This window comes from Lactuca saligna, chromosome 5, assembly GCF_052625555.1.
Source record: "Lactuca saligna cultivar CGN05327 chromosome 5, ASM5262555v1, whole genome shotgun sequence".
Classification (NCBI taxonomy): Eukaryota; Viridiplantae; Streptophyta; class Magnoliopsida; order Asterales; family Asteraceae; genus Lactuca; species Lactuca saligna.
In genome coordinates, this window is record NC_136421.1 from 245974618 (window position 1) to 245995961 (window position 21344).

Consider the following 21344-nt stretch of genomic DNA (forward strand, 5'->3'; position numbering starts at 1 on the left):
CAACTTCGCCTAGTGTAGTTACCTCGTAAAGTTGCAAACTTTACGCGCATGCAAGGTCCCACAAGGCTAAAACGGCCAAACTAAGGTTCCGACAAGGTCTTAATTCATGGAAATGTTGGATTAGTGTCTAAGTCCATAACTATTTTGGTATGTACTTGACCCGATTATGAGCATGGTCCTTTTGGGTTGTCTTCACCATAGCAATATGTAGGATGAATTAAGGTGAGAGAGGTTTAATTATGATTTATGAATATATTATAAGAATAATATATTAAAGGAGAAATCATAATGTTTAATTAATATTAGTCAAGACTTAATTAAGAATTAATTTTGTGGCTAAAAGAAATTAATTAAACTTAATGGACTGGAGTTGTAATTATAAGATAATTACAATTGGGCTATGGATCACCTAATAATATATAGGTTGGACGAATTCTATGGGAAGCCCATAAGGAATTCGTCCAAGGGATATTAAAGAAGTCTATGGGCTGCTTAGGGCCAAAGCAATCAGATTAGCGTTTCCTAAGTGCAAAACCCTAATAGTCATAGTATATAAGGAACCCTTGGGTACCAAAAACGTGGCTAACACTTGGATTAGGGTTTCCAGCCGTTTTTGGTGCCTCCTCTCTCTTCCTTTCTTCATCTTGTTGCTTAGTGGTGTTTGTGACTCCATTAGAGGTGCACCAATTAAGGCACTAAGCTTTCTGAAGCCAAGGAATTGATTGTTATTTCTATATAATAATCAAAGGTTAGATCTAAACCCTATTTTATGTTAATATGATTAATTGTATGCTAGATCGAGGGTTTATAGCTTTGGATATTCAATTGCATGTTCATTAGACAAACTAGATCCAAATGTTATTAGGGTTTGCATGTACACCATAGGAATGATGTATTGCTTGAAACCCATCAGTGGTATCAGAGCCTAGGGCTGTTTGTTGATGAATTGATGCTTATTTGATAGTTTATTGGCTGAAAAATCGATTTTTGCACCATCTACTTGACTGAATCGGCGAGTCAGTAGATGAACTCGGCAAGTCAGGCTGACTCGGCGAGAACAAAGGTCTGGCAACGATTTTTGGCGATTTTCTTGCTGTTTTGGCTTGGGATACTTACCATAATGTTTTTAATTAATAAAACCCGATTTTTATTGATTTTTGGTGAATATCCTTACCAAAATAAAAGATAATTACCAATTAATCAAATATTTATTGCCTCATAAGATAACCTTTAATTATTTGAGTTATTTGATGAATTATCTTGCAAGAAATTGAAATAGGTCAAATTTAGATAATTACCAATTATTTGTTTAATCTAATTATTTGTAATTTGACCTAGATAGTTTTGAAAAGTTTCAAAACTTGCCCTCAAGTTTTTGAATTTAAAATTTGATAAAAAAGTTAAATTTTGAAATATTAAATTCTAAAACCCTAGTCTTTTGAAAATGTTCAAATTACACCAACATGGTTTTGGTTAAGTTAATTAACAGTTTAATTAAAAAGAGAAAGTTAATAAAACCACCTAGTATTTTAAAAAGTGTAAAGTACACGGTATATTTTATATATATATATATATATATATATATACATATATACATATATATGTAACATTAAAAGTCTAATATTATATATATATATATATATATATATATATATATATATATATATATATATATATATATCAGTAAAGAATCAGTCTTACCATTAGTAGGCCTTATTCACGAAGCTGGTCTATAAGGGATGTTTAAGGAAATTGCCTATAAAATGGAGATTGAATGGGTATCCACTCTTACCTACTGCACTTTTGACTAGTGGGGGGTCGTTAGCCGAACGGGTAGGATAGGACAGAAAACTTCCATTATAAGTATAATGAAGTACAAAGTAACTATATGCTTTTACAAATTCCCAAATCATAGTTACTTCATACCCTCATCAAACGTTAGTGGAGCGTGCGTGGTTAACCGACACACTAATTTGGCTTTGCATTGGTGGCGAAGGGTAGCTCGATGTTTATCATGGATCAATGGAGCGTGTGTGGCTAACCGGCACATTAATTAGGTGATAGTAGCCTTGAGTGCACAACGTGATTCGCATGGTTATTCACACCTTGTTTGTGATCCTTGGCATCCTAGGGGTGAGCATTTGGACCGGACCGGACCGGACCGGCTCTTGGACCGGACCGGTTATGGAGAAAATTGTGGACCATGGACCGGACTGGATGCATCGTGTCCGTGTCCGGGTCCGGGTCCGGGTTTTCCGGTTTTTGGACACATTTGGACCGGTACCACTTTAGTTGCATAGAGTATAAGTAATCTACATTGATGTATAATATTATAACTTGCAAACTTAATTTTCCAAATAAAAACAACTAACATATAATTCAAGTTCACCAACAAAAGTTAACAATTTAAACAAAAACATACAAAAATAATACCATATCAACAAAAAACATAGTTTAAAGTTTAAACTTTAAAAGCAATCAAAACAACAAACTTCATAAACTCATAATCTAATCTTCCATTGGCTTCTTCCCCTTATCATTGTCATCAATATGTAATATATTTAAAGCTTGTGCAATCTCTACATAAACACAAATGAAAATGTTGTTAGTATTTAATAAAAAGTAATATTGTATAAAAAAAGAACAAAGCTTGTAATTTTTTTTTACCCAAAGCTATATCATCATCATTCAAGATGTCATCAACGTTGTCAGTTATCGGATTTGTAGACTTTCTCACCCAATCTTGGGTGCATAACAAAGCTTCAACTATCAACGTCGATAAACTAGTCCGATACTCATTTACAACTCTACCACATGTGCTAAATGCGGACTCGGACGCTACACTTGAGATTTTTATCGCTAATATATCTAACAACAAAGAATTAAATTGTAATAACATTAATTTATAAATAAATTATGAAAGTCTAAAAAAAATTAATCACCTTTCGCCATCCGAGCAATTGTTGGGAACCTAATCGCGTTTACTCTCCACCACCCGTGAATTGAGAAATCTTTTTTATAATTAACTATATTCTCTTTCAAATAAGTTCGTAACTCGTTATCCATTGGATCCGAGTTGCTACCTCCCGTACAAAGAAAATCACCGAAAAAATCATTATCATCATCAACATCAATGGCTATTTGACTCGCTTCTTGTTGAGATGATCCACCGCTATCAAATCGTTCCAAGTAGGTCATAAATAAATTTTCCATCCTATTCTCAACCTCTCGGACCATTTGATGTGCTTTTATGTCCATGCTTGCGGGGGTCAATGATGGTTCCATGTACCCGATCATTTTTTTAAAAGCATGTAACAAAAAAGGTGATTTGGTGGTAGGATCAAGTAAAATCGGAAAGTACATACAATCATTCATCTTGTTGTATGCACCCAAATACTTTTCGTATTTCGTCCTCATATCTTTTACCATATCGAGAAACATTGGTTTGGTTGACCACTTTCTTAGATGTATGTCCACATCTAAGACTTCCCTGATAAAAAGATTTACCAAAGGTTTTGATGTAGCCGAAACAAGCTCTGTTTTTGTTTTGAATTTTTCAAAGAATTTCACCATTTCGGTTACAACTTTAAAGTCATAATTTTCTGGTACTCTACCGAGATCCCTTTCATATGATTTATCTGTCAAAGATACATAAACAAACAAAATTATAGTCTAAACAAAATCTTAATAATTTTGCTGAAAAGATGATATATAACTTAAAAATAAATATTACCTCTTATGCCAAATTCCGTAAATGCCTCTCGTAACTCATATGCGGACTTCAATAACTCGAAAGTCGAGTTCCATCGGGTAGGAGTGTCACCACATAGAAACTTCTTCGTTTGTAAGCCACAATCTTTCATCACCTTCTTGAACTTGTTTATTCTTTGTGGTGACAATCAAATGTACCGTACCGCCTTTTGGATACACTCAACATGATAGTTTTGGTATTTTAGTCCATCCTTTACGATAAGGTTTAAAATGTGAGCCATACACCTAACATGGAAATGCTTTCCACCCTCGAAAAGATTGGGCAACTTTTTGACCAAAAAGTCCATTGCCTTGTCGTTTGTAGCGGCGTTGTCCAAGGTAATGGTCATGACATTTTTCATTCCCCATCTACGAATACAATCGAGTAATTCTCGGCCCATATCCTCTCCCTTATGGCTATCTATCTCCCTAAAGTTTATAATTCTCTTGTGCATCATCCAATTCTCATCTATGAAGTGAGCCGTGACCACCATGTAAGTAGTCATTTGACAAGAAGACGTCCAAGTGTCTGTTGTCAAATGTATAGCGGTCTTTGGGTTACTTAAAAATTGAAGCATTTTGGTTCTTTCTTCTATGTAAAATTTGGAAACATTTCGGGATATTGTATGTCTAGATGGCAACACAACCTTAGCATTAAGTGCATTGGTGTATTCCACAAAAGCCTTGTTTTCAACGAACTTGAAAGGTAATTCGCCTACCACAAAAAGGTTAAGTAATGTTTTTTTGATCCTTGCATCATCGTGTTTCCATGTTTTAACACTAGTATCTCAATTTGACTCCTTTTTTAGATTCAATTTGGTTTGAGTTGGATCTTGTAGCCTATTCGGGTTTTTTTGACACCGATCTACGTGTTTGAGTAAACTAGAAGTCCCGTTTCTTTCCACATCCGCCTTTAGTAGCCTTTCACACCATTGACATTTTCCATATCTTCTTTCCATACCATCATCCTCTTTTATCATAACTTTATCAAATGAGTCCCAACAAGAGGATGTTTCTTTGCCACTTGTTTGTTTTTTTTTTGTGACTTGTTTCCGTTTTGCTATTTGTTCTTTTTCGTTTGTTAACATTTGATTGATCATCTTTTGCCGAATCATCAACTAAATTGATTTGTGGTGTATCCTCAATAAATTCCTCTTCATCAACATTCGTATCCTACATTACATATAGTCGCAACAAAAATGATTTCACAATTAATCAACAAAATATAACGACATACTTTATGACTTTCAACAAAAATTAACAAAAATCAACAACAAAAACATAACCTTAGTTTACATACAATCACAATAATTTTTTTTACCAACAAATAACCTAAATATAACAACATACTTTATGAAATTTAATAAAAATTAGCAAAAATCAACAAAAAATCATAACCCTAGTTTACATGCAATCAAAACACAAACTTTTTTCACAATTAATCAACAAAATATAGCAACATACTTTATAACTTTCAACAAATATTAACAAAATTCAACCAAAAAAACATAAACTTACTTTACATACAATCACAATAAATTTTTCTTACCAACAAATAACCTAAATATAACAACATACTTTATGACATTCAATAAAAATTAACAAAAATCAACAAAAAATCATAACCCTAGTTTACATGCAATCAAAACACAAACTTTTTCACAATTAATCAACAAAATGTAGCAACATACTTTATAATTTTCAACAAATATTAACAAAATTCAACCAAGAAACATAACCTTACTTTACATACAATCACAATAAAAATTTTTTACCAACAAATAACCTAAATATAACAACATACTTTATGACATTCAATAAAAATTAACAAAAATCAACAAAAAATCATAACCCTAGTTTACATGCAATCAAAACAAAAATGTTTTCACAATTAATCAACAAAATATAACGACATACTTTATAACTTTCAACAAATATTAACAAAATTCAACCAAAAAACATACCCTTACTTTACATACAATCACAATAAATTTTTTTTACCAACAAATAACCTAAATATAACAACATACTTTATGACATTCAATAAAATTTAACAAAAATCAACAAAAAATCATAACCCTAGTTTACATGCAATCAAAACACAAACTTTTTCACAATTAATCAACAAAATATAGCAACATACTTTATAACTTTCAACAAATATTAACAAAATTCAACCAAAAAACATACCCTTACTTAACATACAATCACAATAAATATTTTTTTACCAACAAATAACCTAAATATAACAACATACTTTATGACATTAAATAAAAATTAACAAAAATCAACAAAAAATCATAACCCTAGTTTACATGCAATCAAAACACAAACTTTTTCACAATTAATCAACAAAATGTAGCAACATACTTTATAATTTTCAACAAATATTAACAAAATTCAACCAAAAAACATATCCTTAGTTTACATATAATAACAATAATTTTGTTTTGACAAGTATTCAACTAAATATAACAATATTGTTTGTTATTTCAACAAAATGTAACAAAAAAAGAACCAAAAATCGTAACCCTTACTTGAATTTCATCATCATCAAGTGCAATCCAATTAGCAATCCCGGTTTTTGATTCCATTAATTGTGAATCGAGACTTGAGTTTCACAGAAAGCTTGAATCAACACTTGAGAGTTGATACTTGAGAGAGGGAGAATCCGGAATCGACACTTGAGAGAAACGAATTGCTACTTGCGACTTGAGGATACAGAAATCAGAATCGAGACTTGAGTTTCACGAGCGGCTCCACTATCGGGCATCGACTATTGCTTGCGATTCGATTCAGAAATCAAAAAGGACAAGGGCCGATTTGCGATTTGAGATGATCGACATCAAAGGAGTTTTTTTTTGCTTTGGAAATTATCGGCTATTACGTGTTATGGGAAAGGGAACGTCGCTTTTGCTAAGGCTGGTATAATAAGGCTGATAAAAACTTTTTTTTTTTACCATGTCCAACCGGTCCTAGACCCGGTAAAAACCGCACCGCACCGGGAAAAAACCGGGCCGTACCAGATAGAAAACTTAGAACCGAGAATCGGCAAGGGGGTCCAAAAAAACGGTCCGGTCCGGTCCGGTCCGGTTCACCGGTCCAAATGCTCACCCCTAGATGTACATGAAACAAATCAACAAACCAACAAACTGTAAGCTAATGCTTAGTGAGTTCCCCAGAGCATACCCCACACACAATCCACATAAATACATATCATATTAGCTATAAAAGCTACATATACCACATAAGCCATGCATACAAACATATAAGGATGTCGTGGGCTCTTCCTAAGGTCTTACTCCAGGATGTCATGGGCTCCCCCATATTGTCTTATACCTAAGTGTCATGTGCTCCCCCATGGTATTTAGCTGGAAAGCCATGGGCCCCCTACATGGTCTTACATCCAAGTGTCATGGGCTCCTCCCATGGTCTTTACTTGAAAAGCAATGGGCTCCCCCACATAGTATTACATCCAAGTGTCATGGGCTCCTCCCATGGTCTTCCCTACAAGTATCACATATATAGTTTTCATAACACTATGAATAAGTAACTATCATACTACATATCTCTAGAACAACGAGTGTACCACATATCACAAAATGGGTCAGCCTTGGTGCCTTCAACCCATTGGTATGGTGCTGAGACTCACCTCCCGAGAATGCTGAACTGAGAAGCTAAGATCGGGTAAATCCCACATGTAGCTCCAACTCAGCCACCTATAATCATCATGAGATTCACTTGTCATAATCCCGAATTACCATGAATATCCTCAAAGTCAACCCTAGTCAGCTTTAGCAAAAGTCAAGGTCAACAGTCCATGTTGACCTTAACTCGTCGAGTGCATCCAGCAACTCGTCGAGTTACCCTAGTAACTTCTTAAACTCGCCAAGTTACATGTGTAACTCGTCGAGTTCCTCAATGTACAGAAGGCCAAAAACCCATGCAGACCGAAACCCCAATCATGCACAAAAATCACTCGAAATCTTGAAGCGGCTAAACCCTACATGACTTGTCGAGTTGGCTAAGGGACTCGACGAGATCCTTTAGTCCTTTTTGAGTTCAGTACTTTCCAATGGGATCCAAGGTTCCAATATTCAGATCCAACTTCGCCTAGTGTAGTTACCTCGTAAAGTTGCAAACTTTACGTGCATGCAAGGTCTCACAAGGCTAAAACGGCCAAACTAAGGTTCCTACAAGGTCTTAATTCATGGAAATGTTGGATTAGTGTCTAAGTCCATAACTATTTTTGGTATGTACTTGACCTGATTATAAGCATGGTCCTTTTGGGTTGCCTTCACCATAGCAATATGTAGGATGAATTAAGGAGAGAGAGGTTTAATTATGATTTATTAATATATTATAAGAATAATATATTAAAGGAGAAATCATAATGTTTAATTAATATTAGTCAAGAATTAATTAAGAATTAATTTTGTGGCTAAAAGAAATTAATTAAACTTAATGGACTGGAGTTGTAATTATAAGATAATTACAATTGGGCTATGGATCACCTAATAATATATAGGTTGGACGAATTCTATGGGAAGCCCATAAGGAATTCGTCCAAGGGATATCATTAGGGCTGTAAACGAACCAAACGAACACGAACAAGGTCTTGTCATGTTCGTTCGTTTAAGTTATCTGAACAACAAACGAACACAAACGGATAAACGAACGAGATTTTCTTGTTCATGTTTGTTCGTTTAACAAATTACTTTGTTCATGTTCGTTCATTTATGTTCGTGAACATGCTAAACGAACATAAACGAACAAAGATAAAAAAAACACAATTGAACATATATGAACATAAACGATCATATAATATAGCAATATAATAAAAAATAATTGAATATAGATGAATATAAATAAACTTAAACGAATGAACATAAACGAACGTAAATAAAATCATAAACGAACGTTCATGAACATAGATGAACGAACGAAACCATTGTTCATGTTTGTTCATTTAACTAAACAAACGATAATTTTTGTTCATGTTCGTTCATTTATTAAATAAACGAACATAAACAAACTTCCCGCCGAACAGTTCACAAACGGTTCGCCGAACGTTCAGTTCTTTTACAGCCCTAGATATCATTAAAGAAGTCTATGGGTTGCTTAGGGCCTAAGCAATCAGATTAGCGTTTCCTAAGTGCAAAACCCTAATAGTCATAGTATATAAGGAACCCTTGGGTACCAAAAACGTGGCTAACACTTGGATTAGGGTTTTCAGCTATTTTTGGTGCCTCCTCTCTCTTCCTTTCTTCATCTTGTTGCTTAGTGGTGTTTGTGACTCCATTAGAGGTGCAACACTTGAGGCACTAAGCTTTCTGAAGCCAAGGAATTGATTGTTATTTCTATATAATAATCAAAGGTTAGATCTAAACCCTATTTTATGTTAATATGATTAATTGTATGCTAGATCGAGGGTTTATAGCTTTGGATATTCAATTGCATGTTCATTAGACAAACTAGATCCAAATGCTATTAGGGTTTGCATGTACACCATAGGAATGATGTATTGCTTGAAACCCATCAGTGGTATCTGAGCCTAGGGCTGTTTGTTGATGAATTAATGCTTATTTGATAGTTTATTGGCTGAAAAATCGATTTTTGCACCATCTACTTGACTGACTCGGTGAGTCAGTAGATGAACTCGGCAAGTCAGGCTGACTCGGCGAGAACAAAGGTCTTGCAACAATTTTTGGCGATTTTCTTGCTGTTTTGGCTTGGGATACTTACCATAATGTTTTTAATTAATAAAATCCGATTTTTATTGATTTTTGGTGAATATCCTTACCAAAGTAAAAGATAATTACCAATTAATCAAATATTTATTGCCTTATAAGATAACCTTTAATTATTTGAGTTATTTGATGAATTATCTTGCAAGAAATTGAAATAGGTCAAATTTAGATAATTACCAATCATTTGTTTAATCTAATTATTTGTAATTTGACCTAGATAGTTTTCAAAAGTTTTAAAACTTGCCCTCAAGTTTTTCAATTTAAAATTTGATAAAAAAGTTAAATTTTGAAATATTAGATTCTAAAACCCTAGTCTTTTGAAAAGGTTCAAATTACACCAACATGGTTTTTGTTAAGTTAATTAAAAGTTTAATTAAAAAGAGAAAGTTAATAAAACCACCTAGTATTTTAAAAGTGTAAAATACACCCTATTATATATATATATATATATATATATATATATATATATATGTAACATTAAAAGTCTAATATTATGTATGTATGTATATATATATATATATATATATATATATATATATATATATATATATATATATATATGAGTAAAGAATCAGTGTTACCGTTAGTAGGCCTTATTCACGAAGCTGGTCTATAAGGGGTGTTTATGGAAATTGCCTATAAAATGGAGATTGAATGGGTATCCACTCTTACCTACTGCACTTTTGACTAGTGGAGGGTCATTAGCCGAACGGGTAGGATAGGACAGAAAACTTTCATTATAAGTATAATGAAGTACAAAGTAACTACATGCTTTTACAAATTCCCAAATCATAGTTACTTTAGGCAAAATGTGAAATTGTATGCTAATCCATGGAATTACACTTCATACCCTCATCAAACGTTAGTGGAGCGTGTGTGGTTAACCGACACACTAATTTGGGATTGCATTGGTGGCGAAGGGTGGCTCGATGTTTATCATAGATCAATGGAGCGTGTGTGGCTAACCGACACATTGATTAGGTGATAGTAGCATTGAGTGCACAACGTTATTCGCATGGGTATTCACACCTTGTTTGTGATCCTTGGCATCCTAGTCGCAAACGTGAAGGGCATAATCGAGATTAAACATGCCATTGAAAACTTCAATGAATCTCAAAAGATCTAGGAGTTTCAGTTCATTTAAAACTTAAATTTCTTTTTCGTTTTTCATGGTGGAAATTGGTAAATCGTCATTTACCTACCTTCAAATATTCTGCAACTAGATTACGACATCCCTCTTCTAGGTTGTAGAGTATTGTGTTGGATCCTAGCCTTGATGTTTCATTTTGGGTGTTACATCAAGGATTCTTATCAACTGACTTGAATTTTCTCCAGTTTTGTAGATGTTTGAATCATACAATGGTCTTCCCAGATCCTTTGAAACAAGCTTTCCAAATGAAGATGACGTTCCAAGATACAATCAAGGAAATGAGAGTCATGCTTCACTTCCTCCACCTCCTCCAATTGTTCTTCTTCACCTACAAGTTCAAAGGCTTGAAAATTTCAAGCTCACTCAATCCCTATTGGCAAGTAAGCACGAAGATGGGAAACTTGTGTGTACACACATCTTAGAGATGAAGTCACACATTGACAGGTTAAGGATGTTGGGTGTCGATATCTCAGAATTGTTATCTGTTGATTGGGTTCTCCAGTCACTTCCTAATTCGTATAGTGAGTTCGTAAGAGAGTATTATACGATGGATCACGACGTAACCCTCATTGATTTGACCTATTTGCTTATTGTTGCTGAATCAGCGATGATTTGGCGCACTGGTCAAGAAAACTTGATTGGTCGATCAAACTCACGTACTTCATTGGACACTGGCTATATTGGAAGTCCAGAAAAGGCTGAGATTTTCCCTTGCTATGTACCAAAGGAGTCCATTTGCTTTCACTGCCAAGAGAAGGGGCATTGGAGACGAAGTTGTCCTGTTTACCTGAGAGATCTAAGAGATAGGAGAGCCATGACGTATGGCTATGTTTCAGGTAAAATCCATTAACTAACTCTATAAGTTCCTATTTTTGGTTCTTAATACATGTTGTGATAAGATTACATTTTGATGTATTGCAGGATCGGAGAAAAGAAAGGAAAATTAAGGAAAAAGCGTGTTGAATCTGATCACAAAGAAATGGATTTCGATCGCATGGATTCAAAGATCAGATTTTTGAGCTGCTACTTTAGAGTTAGGGTAGATTGCTAAGAAATATGTAATAGCGTAGTTTTCAGTTGAATTGCTATGTAAGGACAAATTTTTCTGTAATAAAATAATTTTTATTTTGTCTTATTTATTTATCCTTACGATGGCATGTATGAAAAAATGATGTTTTTTGAATGTTTCTATTCTTAGAAATGATGGATTTGATTCTTAATTAGGTTATTTGTGGAAATGTCGAGAATTTACCAAATAGGGAGAGTTTCTCATCTCCCAAGTCTCAATTGGACAAAAACTTGGAATCATGCAACTTGCATTGTGTGATGAATGAAAAACCTTTATATTTGGAAATTAGACTAATTCTTTGACAAAGTGTCAATTAAAGGACTAGGAGATCGAGTACACTAGGTCGTACGTTGATCAAGTCTACCACAAGAGTGACAAAGATATTCATCATGATTTACTAAAGTTTAGTAAATATGGTTATACTTATAAGATTTAGTATAATTATGTGTTGATTGAAAGAGTTTCAATCTATAGAAAAACGAATAAGAAGAATCTAGTAGGCAGAAAGATAAAACTTTCTCTATTATAAGAAGAAGGGAGAGTAACTTTTATTGTGTTTTATGATAGGTCTTAATGATTAAGAACCATGTCTCAATTGATCCTTTAAGTGAGGATCACCTAATAATATATAGGTTGGACGAATTCTATGGGAAGCCCATAAGAAATTCGTCCAAGGGATATCATTAAAGACGTCCATGGGCTGCTTAGGGCTTAAGCAATCAGATTAGCATTTCCTAAGTGCAAAACCCTAATAGCCCTAGTATATAAGGAACCCTTGGGTACCAAAAATGTGGCTAACACTTGGATTAGGTTGCCAGCCGTTTTTGGTGCCTCCTCTCTCTTCCCTTCTTCATCTTGTTGCTTAGTGGCGTTTGTGACTCCATTAGAGGTGCAACACTTGAGGCACTAAGCTTTCTGAAGCCAAGAAATTGATTGTTATTGCTATATAACAATCAAAGGTTAGATCTAAAACCTATTTTATGTTAATATGATTAATTGTATGCTCGATCAAGGGTTTATAGCTTTGGATATTCAATTGCATGTTTATTAGACAAACTAGATCCAAAATCTATTAGGGTTTGCATGTACACCATAGGAATGATGTATTACTCGAAACCCATTGAGAAAGGCCCTAGGCTGAATAAAGTGAGCAACCTTATGTCATTGAAGACCTAAAGGTGTCCAGATCTAGAACCATATCCTTGTGACAAGTCTAGATCTGAAGATGACACCCCTTTAGCACCAAAAGTGACCATTTACATCCAAGAAAAGATATCTAAGCAACTAAAGGTCAAGATAATGACTTTATACCTCAATATGGTCACCAATACAAGGTAGATCTTGGATCTACTACTTCCCTCTTTGCTCCTTTTTCTTCAGTCTCCAAAATCTTCACAATCACATCAAAAATCACTCTTAGAAGCTCTCTTTCTCTCTCAAGAAGGTGCAAGGCTCAAGCTAGGGTTTCTCTGGCTGAAGGAACGATGGAAGAGGCTGAAAATGAGCCTAAGTTGTTTAAATATGGTACAAACTATAGGGTTTTGAATTTTATTATGAGGCATCGAATATATCTTATTTGTGTGTAATATCGAAGTTAGTTTGTAATATTATTACAATGGATGGATACACTTAGAGGTTAAGACTTTGATTATGATACTATACTCATTTCTCTTATCCTCTTTATATTCACTGATAAGTATTACAACGAGCCAACCAGATTTTATTTAGATATTGTATTTAAATTTGTTCTTACTCTGATTTCGTTTCTATACTCGATTCAATTGTCACTAAAATTGGTATCAGATCAGGAATCATACTGTTTTGATATGATTTTCATCTGTTTCAAAAGCTTTTTGAATCTCGTCCTAGATTCAAAAGTTTCCGCACTTTTGATTATGGAAATCTCTGTAGATCTTCAGTTTTGATTTGATTCCGCATCTCAATTGACTAATCGAGTGTTTGTTATTCATTTTCTGGTTGATTCATCTTTTTATCTTCGAATTTCTCAAGATTTTCTCTGAATTTGTCCATACATCCATGGCGAACTTCAATATGAATACCATGACTTCTTACTCTCATCTGCTAGGATTTTCAACTAAGATTCCTATTCTAATTCCGGAATATTACGATCAATGGGCAGATCGTATGGAGGATTACTTAAATGGAATTAATAAAGAACTATGGAAGTGAATTACTGATGATGTTCATCCTCCTCCTTCTGTTCAGAGTTTTGGTACTTTTGCAACTAATCCAAGTGTTGTTGATCAAACTACAAGGCTGCTAAAAAACAAGAAAAGATATATGAGAGAACTCCATGGTGCCCTTCCTCCTATTGTATACAATTATGTTTGAAGCTGCAGAACCTCAAAAGAAATCTGGAACACATTGAAAGAAAAATATCAAGGCAGCGAGAAGACTAGAATCAATTCAATCAAGCAATGCCTGATTGAATTAAGAGAATTCAATCAAAAAGATGGATAATTGATTGAATTGTTCTATTACCTTCTGAATGAGCTTACCTATAAGTGCAATAGGTATGGCATCACTAGGTCGACTATGGAGTTGAATCACTAGGTCGACTATGGAGTTGAATCTTACTTACATAATGGGGATTTGAAAGGAGTAGAGGAATGTGAGTTTGATGCTAAAGACACAACAGAGCTTTGATTTCTATTCTCTAAATGATCTTTACAATGTGCTAAAATCTCACAAAGATGAAGTGAATGAAATAGCTAAAGAGTCAAGGATCAATCTGGTGGTCCATTAGCACTGGTGTTGAAGGTATCAGGAAGAGAAGCTGAGAAGAAAGTTACTTTGAAGAAAAGTTCTGATGATGAAGGTCTTATCGTCAACTCTGATAATGAGCCTGTAGCTTTTTACTCAAACAATAGAATAAATAAGTTTTATAAAAAGCCTTTCAATGTGAAGTCGGAAACTAAGGAAGTAAAAGGAAGCTACACTGGGAAGGTGAATGAAGAAAAGAAGTTTGAGATGAAAGAAGTGAAGGGAGAGGAGGTGAAGCAAGAGAAAAAGCTTAAGGGGGATTCATGAGTTGAATGTCACAATTTCTATGACGCTAATCATATGGTGATTGACTTTATGTTGTGCAAGAAAGAAGAAAAGAAGAATAGGGTTAAGGACGAAGCATATTATTCAGAAAGATTGGAAGAAGTAAGGGTTAAGACAAAGGGATTGTCACTAATAGCGAGAGGAGAAGATGAAGATGACGGAAATAACAAAATATGGTCTTCGGGCTTGGATGATGAAGAAATGAGAAATCCGACGCATGGATCCATGTTTGCGAGGTATGAGGAGGAAGAATAAGAGAAAATCATTGGTTGCTATTTTGTTTCGAAATCAGGGGACAATGCACCAATGACATCGAAGGTACCTTCTCTACTTCAATCTTTTAATATTCCTTCAGGTGCTTATAATTATGTGTTAACTGAGTTTGATGTTGCTATTAGTTATGTCAATAATATGGTTATCTCTACTAGCAATGATGCTAAAAAAAACTCTAGTACTCAATTACTAGAAACACAAAGGATGTTGGTGGCGAAGAAAGCTAAGATAGATCATCTAGAATTACAAATAAGAAGCATCATGTGTGATAGGGATAGTCTAAGTAGTGATAATAATTTTTTTTGAAACAAAGAAACATTTATTGTAACTCAGCTAAAAGATTATATGGTAAATTGACTGAATTGCATCATTCATCAGATATAAGTAAAGAAAAACATAGGAAGCTTCTACCATTTTTATCTTTTGAAAAAGAGAAAGTAGATGCAACTTGTTATAACTGTGAGATGACAATTTCTGAGTTTGATAAGGTTCCTGATAATAGATATCCATATGGAATTATGAAAATTGATGAATATCTTAATAAAGATGATCTTGTTGATATTGTTAATTAGACCCAAACCAAAAATAAACAAATAAAGATTTTGAGAAGTACTGAGAATTTGACTTCTAATTCCCAAAATAATTTTGCTGATATCGAAGATGACAATATTATTGAAATTGAAGAAGAGGAAGTTGTTGATTGTTCTCAGTTATCTATCATTAATGTCAAATCATTAGCTTAGGGTAAAGAAATATGTCATGATTCGAATGTTAAAGTTGACAAAGACCAACCCTCTACTTCAAAAGTTTTTGATCCTGACCATGTGACTATCGAAGATAGTCAAACTAATAGTGATGATGATGAAGATACATCAATTACTCCTTGTGTTTCGAAAGAAACAAACATTCCTCGAATTGTAGAAGATCAGGTTTATGAAGAGATTGAGAAATTCTACAAAATCATGAAAAAAAAGTTTCTCATTATCTTGAACCAAATTCTGTGGTTTAGCTAACCTTCAAGTGCACTAATGATCTCTTTCCAAACCAAGTTTTTGTCACAAAGGGAAATGGAGAAAGTGTTAAGCCTGAAATAAACAAAATTATTGAAGAAGACAATAAGAAAGCTTCCAAAGCAGGATTTTTCTCAAAACAGAGTACAATTGAGAACAATCTCACCAAAATTTCATATACTTTTCAAAGACAAAAGCCAAGTCGAACCTGGGTTGTTAAAATAGAAAAGCAAAAGTCTAAAAACAAACAACTGTAAAAGTTTATGAAAAACCAATTGAAAAAGTTCAAATTTTAAAAGAAAATGTTCAAAAGATTTCTCAAGAAAATGGAATTTCGATGAACAAAGCTCGAAATAAGGCATATTGGAAAAAGTATGTGTCTAAGAGGAAACAACAAAGTCTTTCATCCAAAAATGCCGAAAAGAAAACGTCTGAATTTCTTAAGCCAAAGTCTCAAAATCAATCTTTTGTTGACAAGAAATAGACTTCCAAACCAATAAGTGTACAAAAAGATTTTTGTAAAACAAAAGCACATGTTAAAACTTCTTATCATGATAGTTATGTGAAACATCAATAAATAAAGAATTTTGTTCAAAACTCACAAAATCAAAGGTTTCCACAACATAATTATCCATGAAATGGCTTTCAATCAAATGAGAAAAAGAATTATCATCGAGTTCCACATCAAAATCAATTTTCGAAACCACAAAAAGTTTTTCCAAAACATAAAATTGGGTATCAAAATCGGTTTCAAAATCGTTACAAACCTCCTATTTCAACAAGAATAACAACAAGTAACTATCAAAAGTTGAATGTCAAAGGGAGAAGAAATGAACCTTTCAAGTCAGATCAACAACATTTTCCAAATCCACATTCGAAACAAACAGTTAAAGCTTCATTTGTTAAGGGAAAAACGAATGTTAAGAATATCATTCATTGGTTGGAAGGAAAAGGAAAACACTTCCAATCTTTGAAATTCTCTCATGAACAGATTAAGGATGCATGTGAGAAATATCTAAATGAGTCATCAAATGGAAGTTCTTCATCAAAAGATTCAAATCCTTCTGTTAAAAAATGGAGAGAAATTTCGAAATAAAAAGTCAGCGAGACTCAACCTAAGAAGAATGAGGAGAAAGTTAATGTTGAATTTAAACATTTGAATGATTACATTTCTATACCCTTAAATAATGAAGTGGACTTAATTGATACTGCCAACTCAAAAGTTTGTAACTGGATAATAGGATCTTCATTTCATCAAGCATTTTTTTCTAATCACCAAGGACCTAAACAACCTTGGGTACCTAAATTCTTTAACTGATTACAGGTTTTGAGTGACGAGAAATATGATGATAAATGGTATATCGATAGTGGTTGATCTCATCACATGACTAGGAAGAAGGAAAACCTGAGAGATTATCGAAGTCTTGAAAATGCTGGTGTTGTGAAGTTTGGAAATAATAACAAGTGTAAAGTCAAAGGCTATGGAAAGGTGTGCAATGGAAAGTTTACAGTCAATAGAGTTGCTTATATCGAAGGTCTTCAACACAATTTGATCAGTGTTTTGCAACTTGTTGTGGGCACTGGCAATCAAGTTGTTTTTGAGGAATAAGGAAGTGTCATATCGTACAAAGAAACAAAAGAAGTTCTTCTTAAATTAAAGTGAAAAGGCAATATTTTTACACTTGACATCAAACCCATTGTTGGTGTTCCTTCACTTTGTCTACTTTCGAAATCTTTCTCTGATATCAACTGGTTGTGGCATCGAGATTGTCTCATTAGAACTTTAAGAATCTGAATAAATTGGTGGTAAAAGATCTTGTTTGATGTTACCCAGTTTTAAAATTTGACAATGATACTTTATGTGCAGCTTGAGAAAAAAGGAAAACAACATAGACAAGGACATCCAATTGTGATTGATTCGAAGATCATCGAACCTTTGGAACTTATTCATATTAACCTTTCTGGTCCTTCGAAAGTTGAAACACTCAACAAAAAGAGGTACATTTGGTTATAGTTAATGATTTTTCTAGGTTTACTTGGGTATATTTTCTTCGTTTAAAATCAGAAATAGCTCAAGTGATGATCAATTTCATCAAACACAACGAGTTAAGCCTAAAGATAAAGGTTTGCAAGATCAAGAGTGATAATGGATCAGAAATCAAGAACAAGATTCTTGATTCGTTTTTGGATGATAAAGGAATTTCGCACAATTTCTCATCTCCTTATACACCTCAACAAAACGGTGTTGTCGAAAGGAGAAATCGTTCACTTTGTGAAGCAGCAAGAACGATGTTGACTTATACGAATCTTCCTCAGTATCTTTAGGCTAAAGCTATTTCTACTGCTTGTTTTATGAAAAATTGGTCATTCATTCATAGACGGTTGATATCACCCCATATGAAATCATTAACAACAGGAAACCTAATTTTTCCATGTTTTTGGTTGAGGATGTTTCATTATGAATGTTAAGGAAAATCTTTCAAAATTTTAGTCTAAGGTTGATAAAGGAATATTCTTAGGCTATTCTCATAATTCTGGCATACAGGGTGCTCAACAAGAGAACTAGGAAAATTGAAGAAACCTTTAATCTTACATTCAATGATCACTATGTCAAAAGTGCCAAAAAATGTTTTGAACAAAAACCAATCATTAACGAATCAAATGATGAATCTGAAAGTATTAATTCGTTAGATTTTGATTATTATTTAATTTTTGGTACTCCTGATAGGTCTATTGATGCGGACGTTAATGCTAATGATAATCTAATTCCTGAAGCATCGAAACACTCTAAGGATTCGATAGTGATACAACCAATTGTTGATTTATACTCAACAACCAATTCTCCTATACGTGTTGATAGTGTAATAGTTCAACCCAATGCTCGAGTGGAGGGGGAGCACTTGAGTTCTACTAATGAAGTCGAGGGGGAGCAACATTTTGACAATGTGCAAAATCAAGAAATTGAAAATGTTGAGGGGGAGCATCATACAAATAATCCAATTGTCGAGGGGGAGCAAAATGGATCAATAACAATTTCTTCAAATGATGTTTTTCATGATTTGGTTTACAATTTGTCGAATGTAGGAGATGACTTGGAGAATGAAGAATAATTCGAAGATGTACCTTTAGACTTTGATCAGGCATATCCTCCAATGGACAAATGGACTCGGAGTCATCCAAAGGAACAAGTTCTGGGTGATCCTCATGATGACATGTTAACAAGAGCTCAACTTTGTGCAAAGAATGAGGTACTTAATGTTCTCCAGGAATTTTGCATTTTCAATGTTTTTATTTTAAAAATTGAACGTAAAACGGTCAAGGCTGCTATGGAACATCCTTATTGGGTTGTTTCTATTCAATCTGAGCTTGCTGAATTCAAAAGTAACAAGGTCTGGAGATTAGTTACCAGACCAAAAGATTTTTCAATTGTAGGCTTAAAATGGATCTTTAAAAATAAAACAAATAAAGATGGTAATATTGTTCGAAACAAAGATAGGCTTGTAGTTAAATGTTATTCGCAACGAAAAGGGATAGACTATGTGGAAAACTTCGCTCTTGTTGAACGACTCGAGGCAGTTCGAATATTTTTAGCCTATGCAGCACACAAGGATTTTGATGTCTAATAGATGGATGTCAAGTGTGTGTTTCTCAATGGTAAACTCGAAGAGACGATGTACGGTGAACAACCCCCAGGTTTTATAAATGAAGAATTCCCTGATCATTTTTATATTTTAGATAAAGCTGTTTATGGGTTAAAACAAGCACCAAGATCCTTGTACAAAACACTTACCAATTTCTTAAAGAAATCAGAATTTAAACAAGGATCGGTTGATCCCACTCTATATCAATAGAAAGTTGGGAATCATCTTATGCTTGTTCAAATTTATGTTGATGATATTATGTATGGTTCTACTTGTGACAACTAGAAACATTTTATGCAAACCAAGTCTAAGGGGTCTTATGTATAAGTGTATCCATAATGTATATCTATGTAACTTTGATTCAATAATGTTATTTGAAAGCCAACAGGGCACCATTGTATGATTAAAGATAATATACACTTGAAAATTCATGTTGAAATCAACCTTGAAAGATCAATGCGTACCAAACAAGAATCAGATGGTTTTAACACAAAAACATGTATCTATGCCATGAACTTGAATTCTCAATTTTTAAGGCCACCATCTTTGTGATTTCTATTACTCAAAACCGAAAACACCATGTCTAGAAAACACTAAGACCGGAATCAACACCATGCAATCCCACTAAGGCCGAAAATACAAACTAAGGATCCACTAAAGCCGAAAACACCATGGGAAAGGCTTAGGACCGAAATCAATTAGTTAAATTCAAGCCTAGGACCGAAATCACATGTGATTTCAGTCATACTAGGGTGTTTTAAAGGGTTTGTGGTTAAAGATAAGGAAGCAAGAAAATTTGACTTTAGGATTTGATATCTTAACCATTTCCAATAAAATAGTAGTATCCCACGTATTATCCACCAAATATCCATGCTTTAACCTCTAGTTAACCAAGTAAACATCCTGTTATCTCCTTTCTTTTATTAAGGACAAAATCATTCCCTCACATACCATAAATCCCATTTCACTTACTGTAAAACTCCATTTCCTCTCAAGAGGTCAAGTTACAAGCTTTAAAGGGGCTTATTTCTTCAAGCATTTTTCCTTGGTTTTGGTAAGTAAATTCAAGACTTCTTAGCATCCTTTACATTCTTATGTTTAGCTCATTCCATTTACACACTTTAATGTTGACACTTTTAAAAACTGCTTATATTCTCAGGAAACCAGTGAACATGTATTACCAAAACATTCTGAGGACGAGCGTCACTACATCATGATTTCTACTTTTAAATTATTTGTTACTTTACTTTTGAGAAAACAAAGTCTATAAGAAATGTAAACTTGTATTCTCAATGTATGAATGTTTGTGATGCTCTGATTCACTCATATTCAATTGTTATGATACTATACATGAAGTCACTCCATCCGCCCCAAACGTTTCTGTCGTTTTGGTTTGGGGGCGTGATAGATTGGTATCAGAGCATTGTTTATAGTGATCTAGTATATCAAACCATACAAGATATACAACTATAAATACAATGGGGATAAAACACTCTGACTAAAAGTATACTTTAAATATATAAGTATTTTATAAATGTGTACATACATACATGCACATTAGAAATAGTGTTATAATAAGAAGTAATTTGAAAAGTTGGACATCGGGATTAAACCTAGGCAGTTATGTAATCA

The 21344-nt window shown here is 33.7% G+C and overlaps 1 protein-coding gene across 1 annotated transcript; it reads right to left on the reverse strand.

Moving 5' to 3' along the window:
- Positions 1-2508: 2508 nt before the first annotated feature.
- Positions 2509-3863, reverse strand: LOC145046475 (zinc finger BED domain-containing protein RICESLEEPER 2-like). The gene is made up of 4 exons (XM_078994760.1): positions 3734-3863; positions 2943-3638; positions 2668-2868; positions 2509-2579 (listed from the first exon to the last, which is right to left on the reverse strand). Exons 1-4 carry the CDS (start codon positions 3861-3863, stop codon positions 2509-2511), a joined length of 1098 nt encoding a protein of 365 aa, XP_078850886.1.
- Between the last annotated feature and the right edge of the window lie 17481 nt (positions 3864-21344).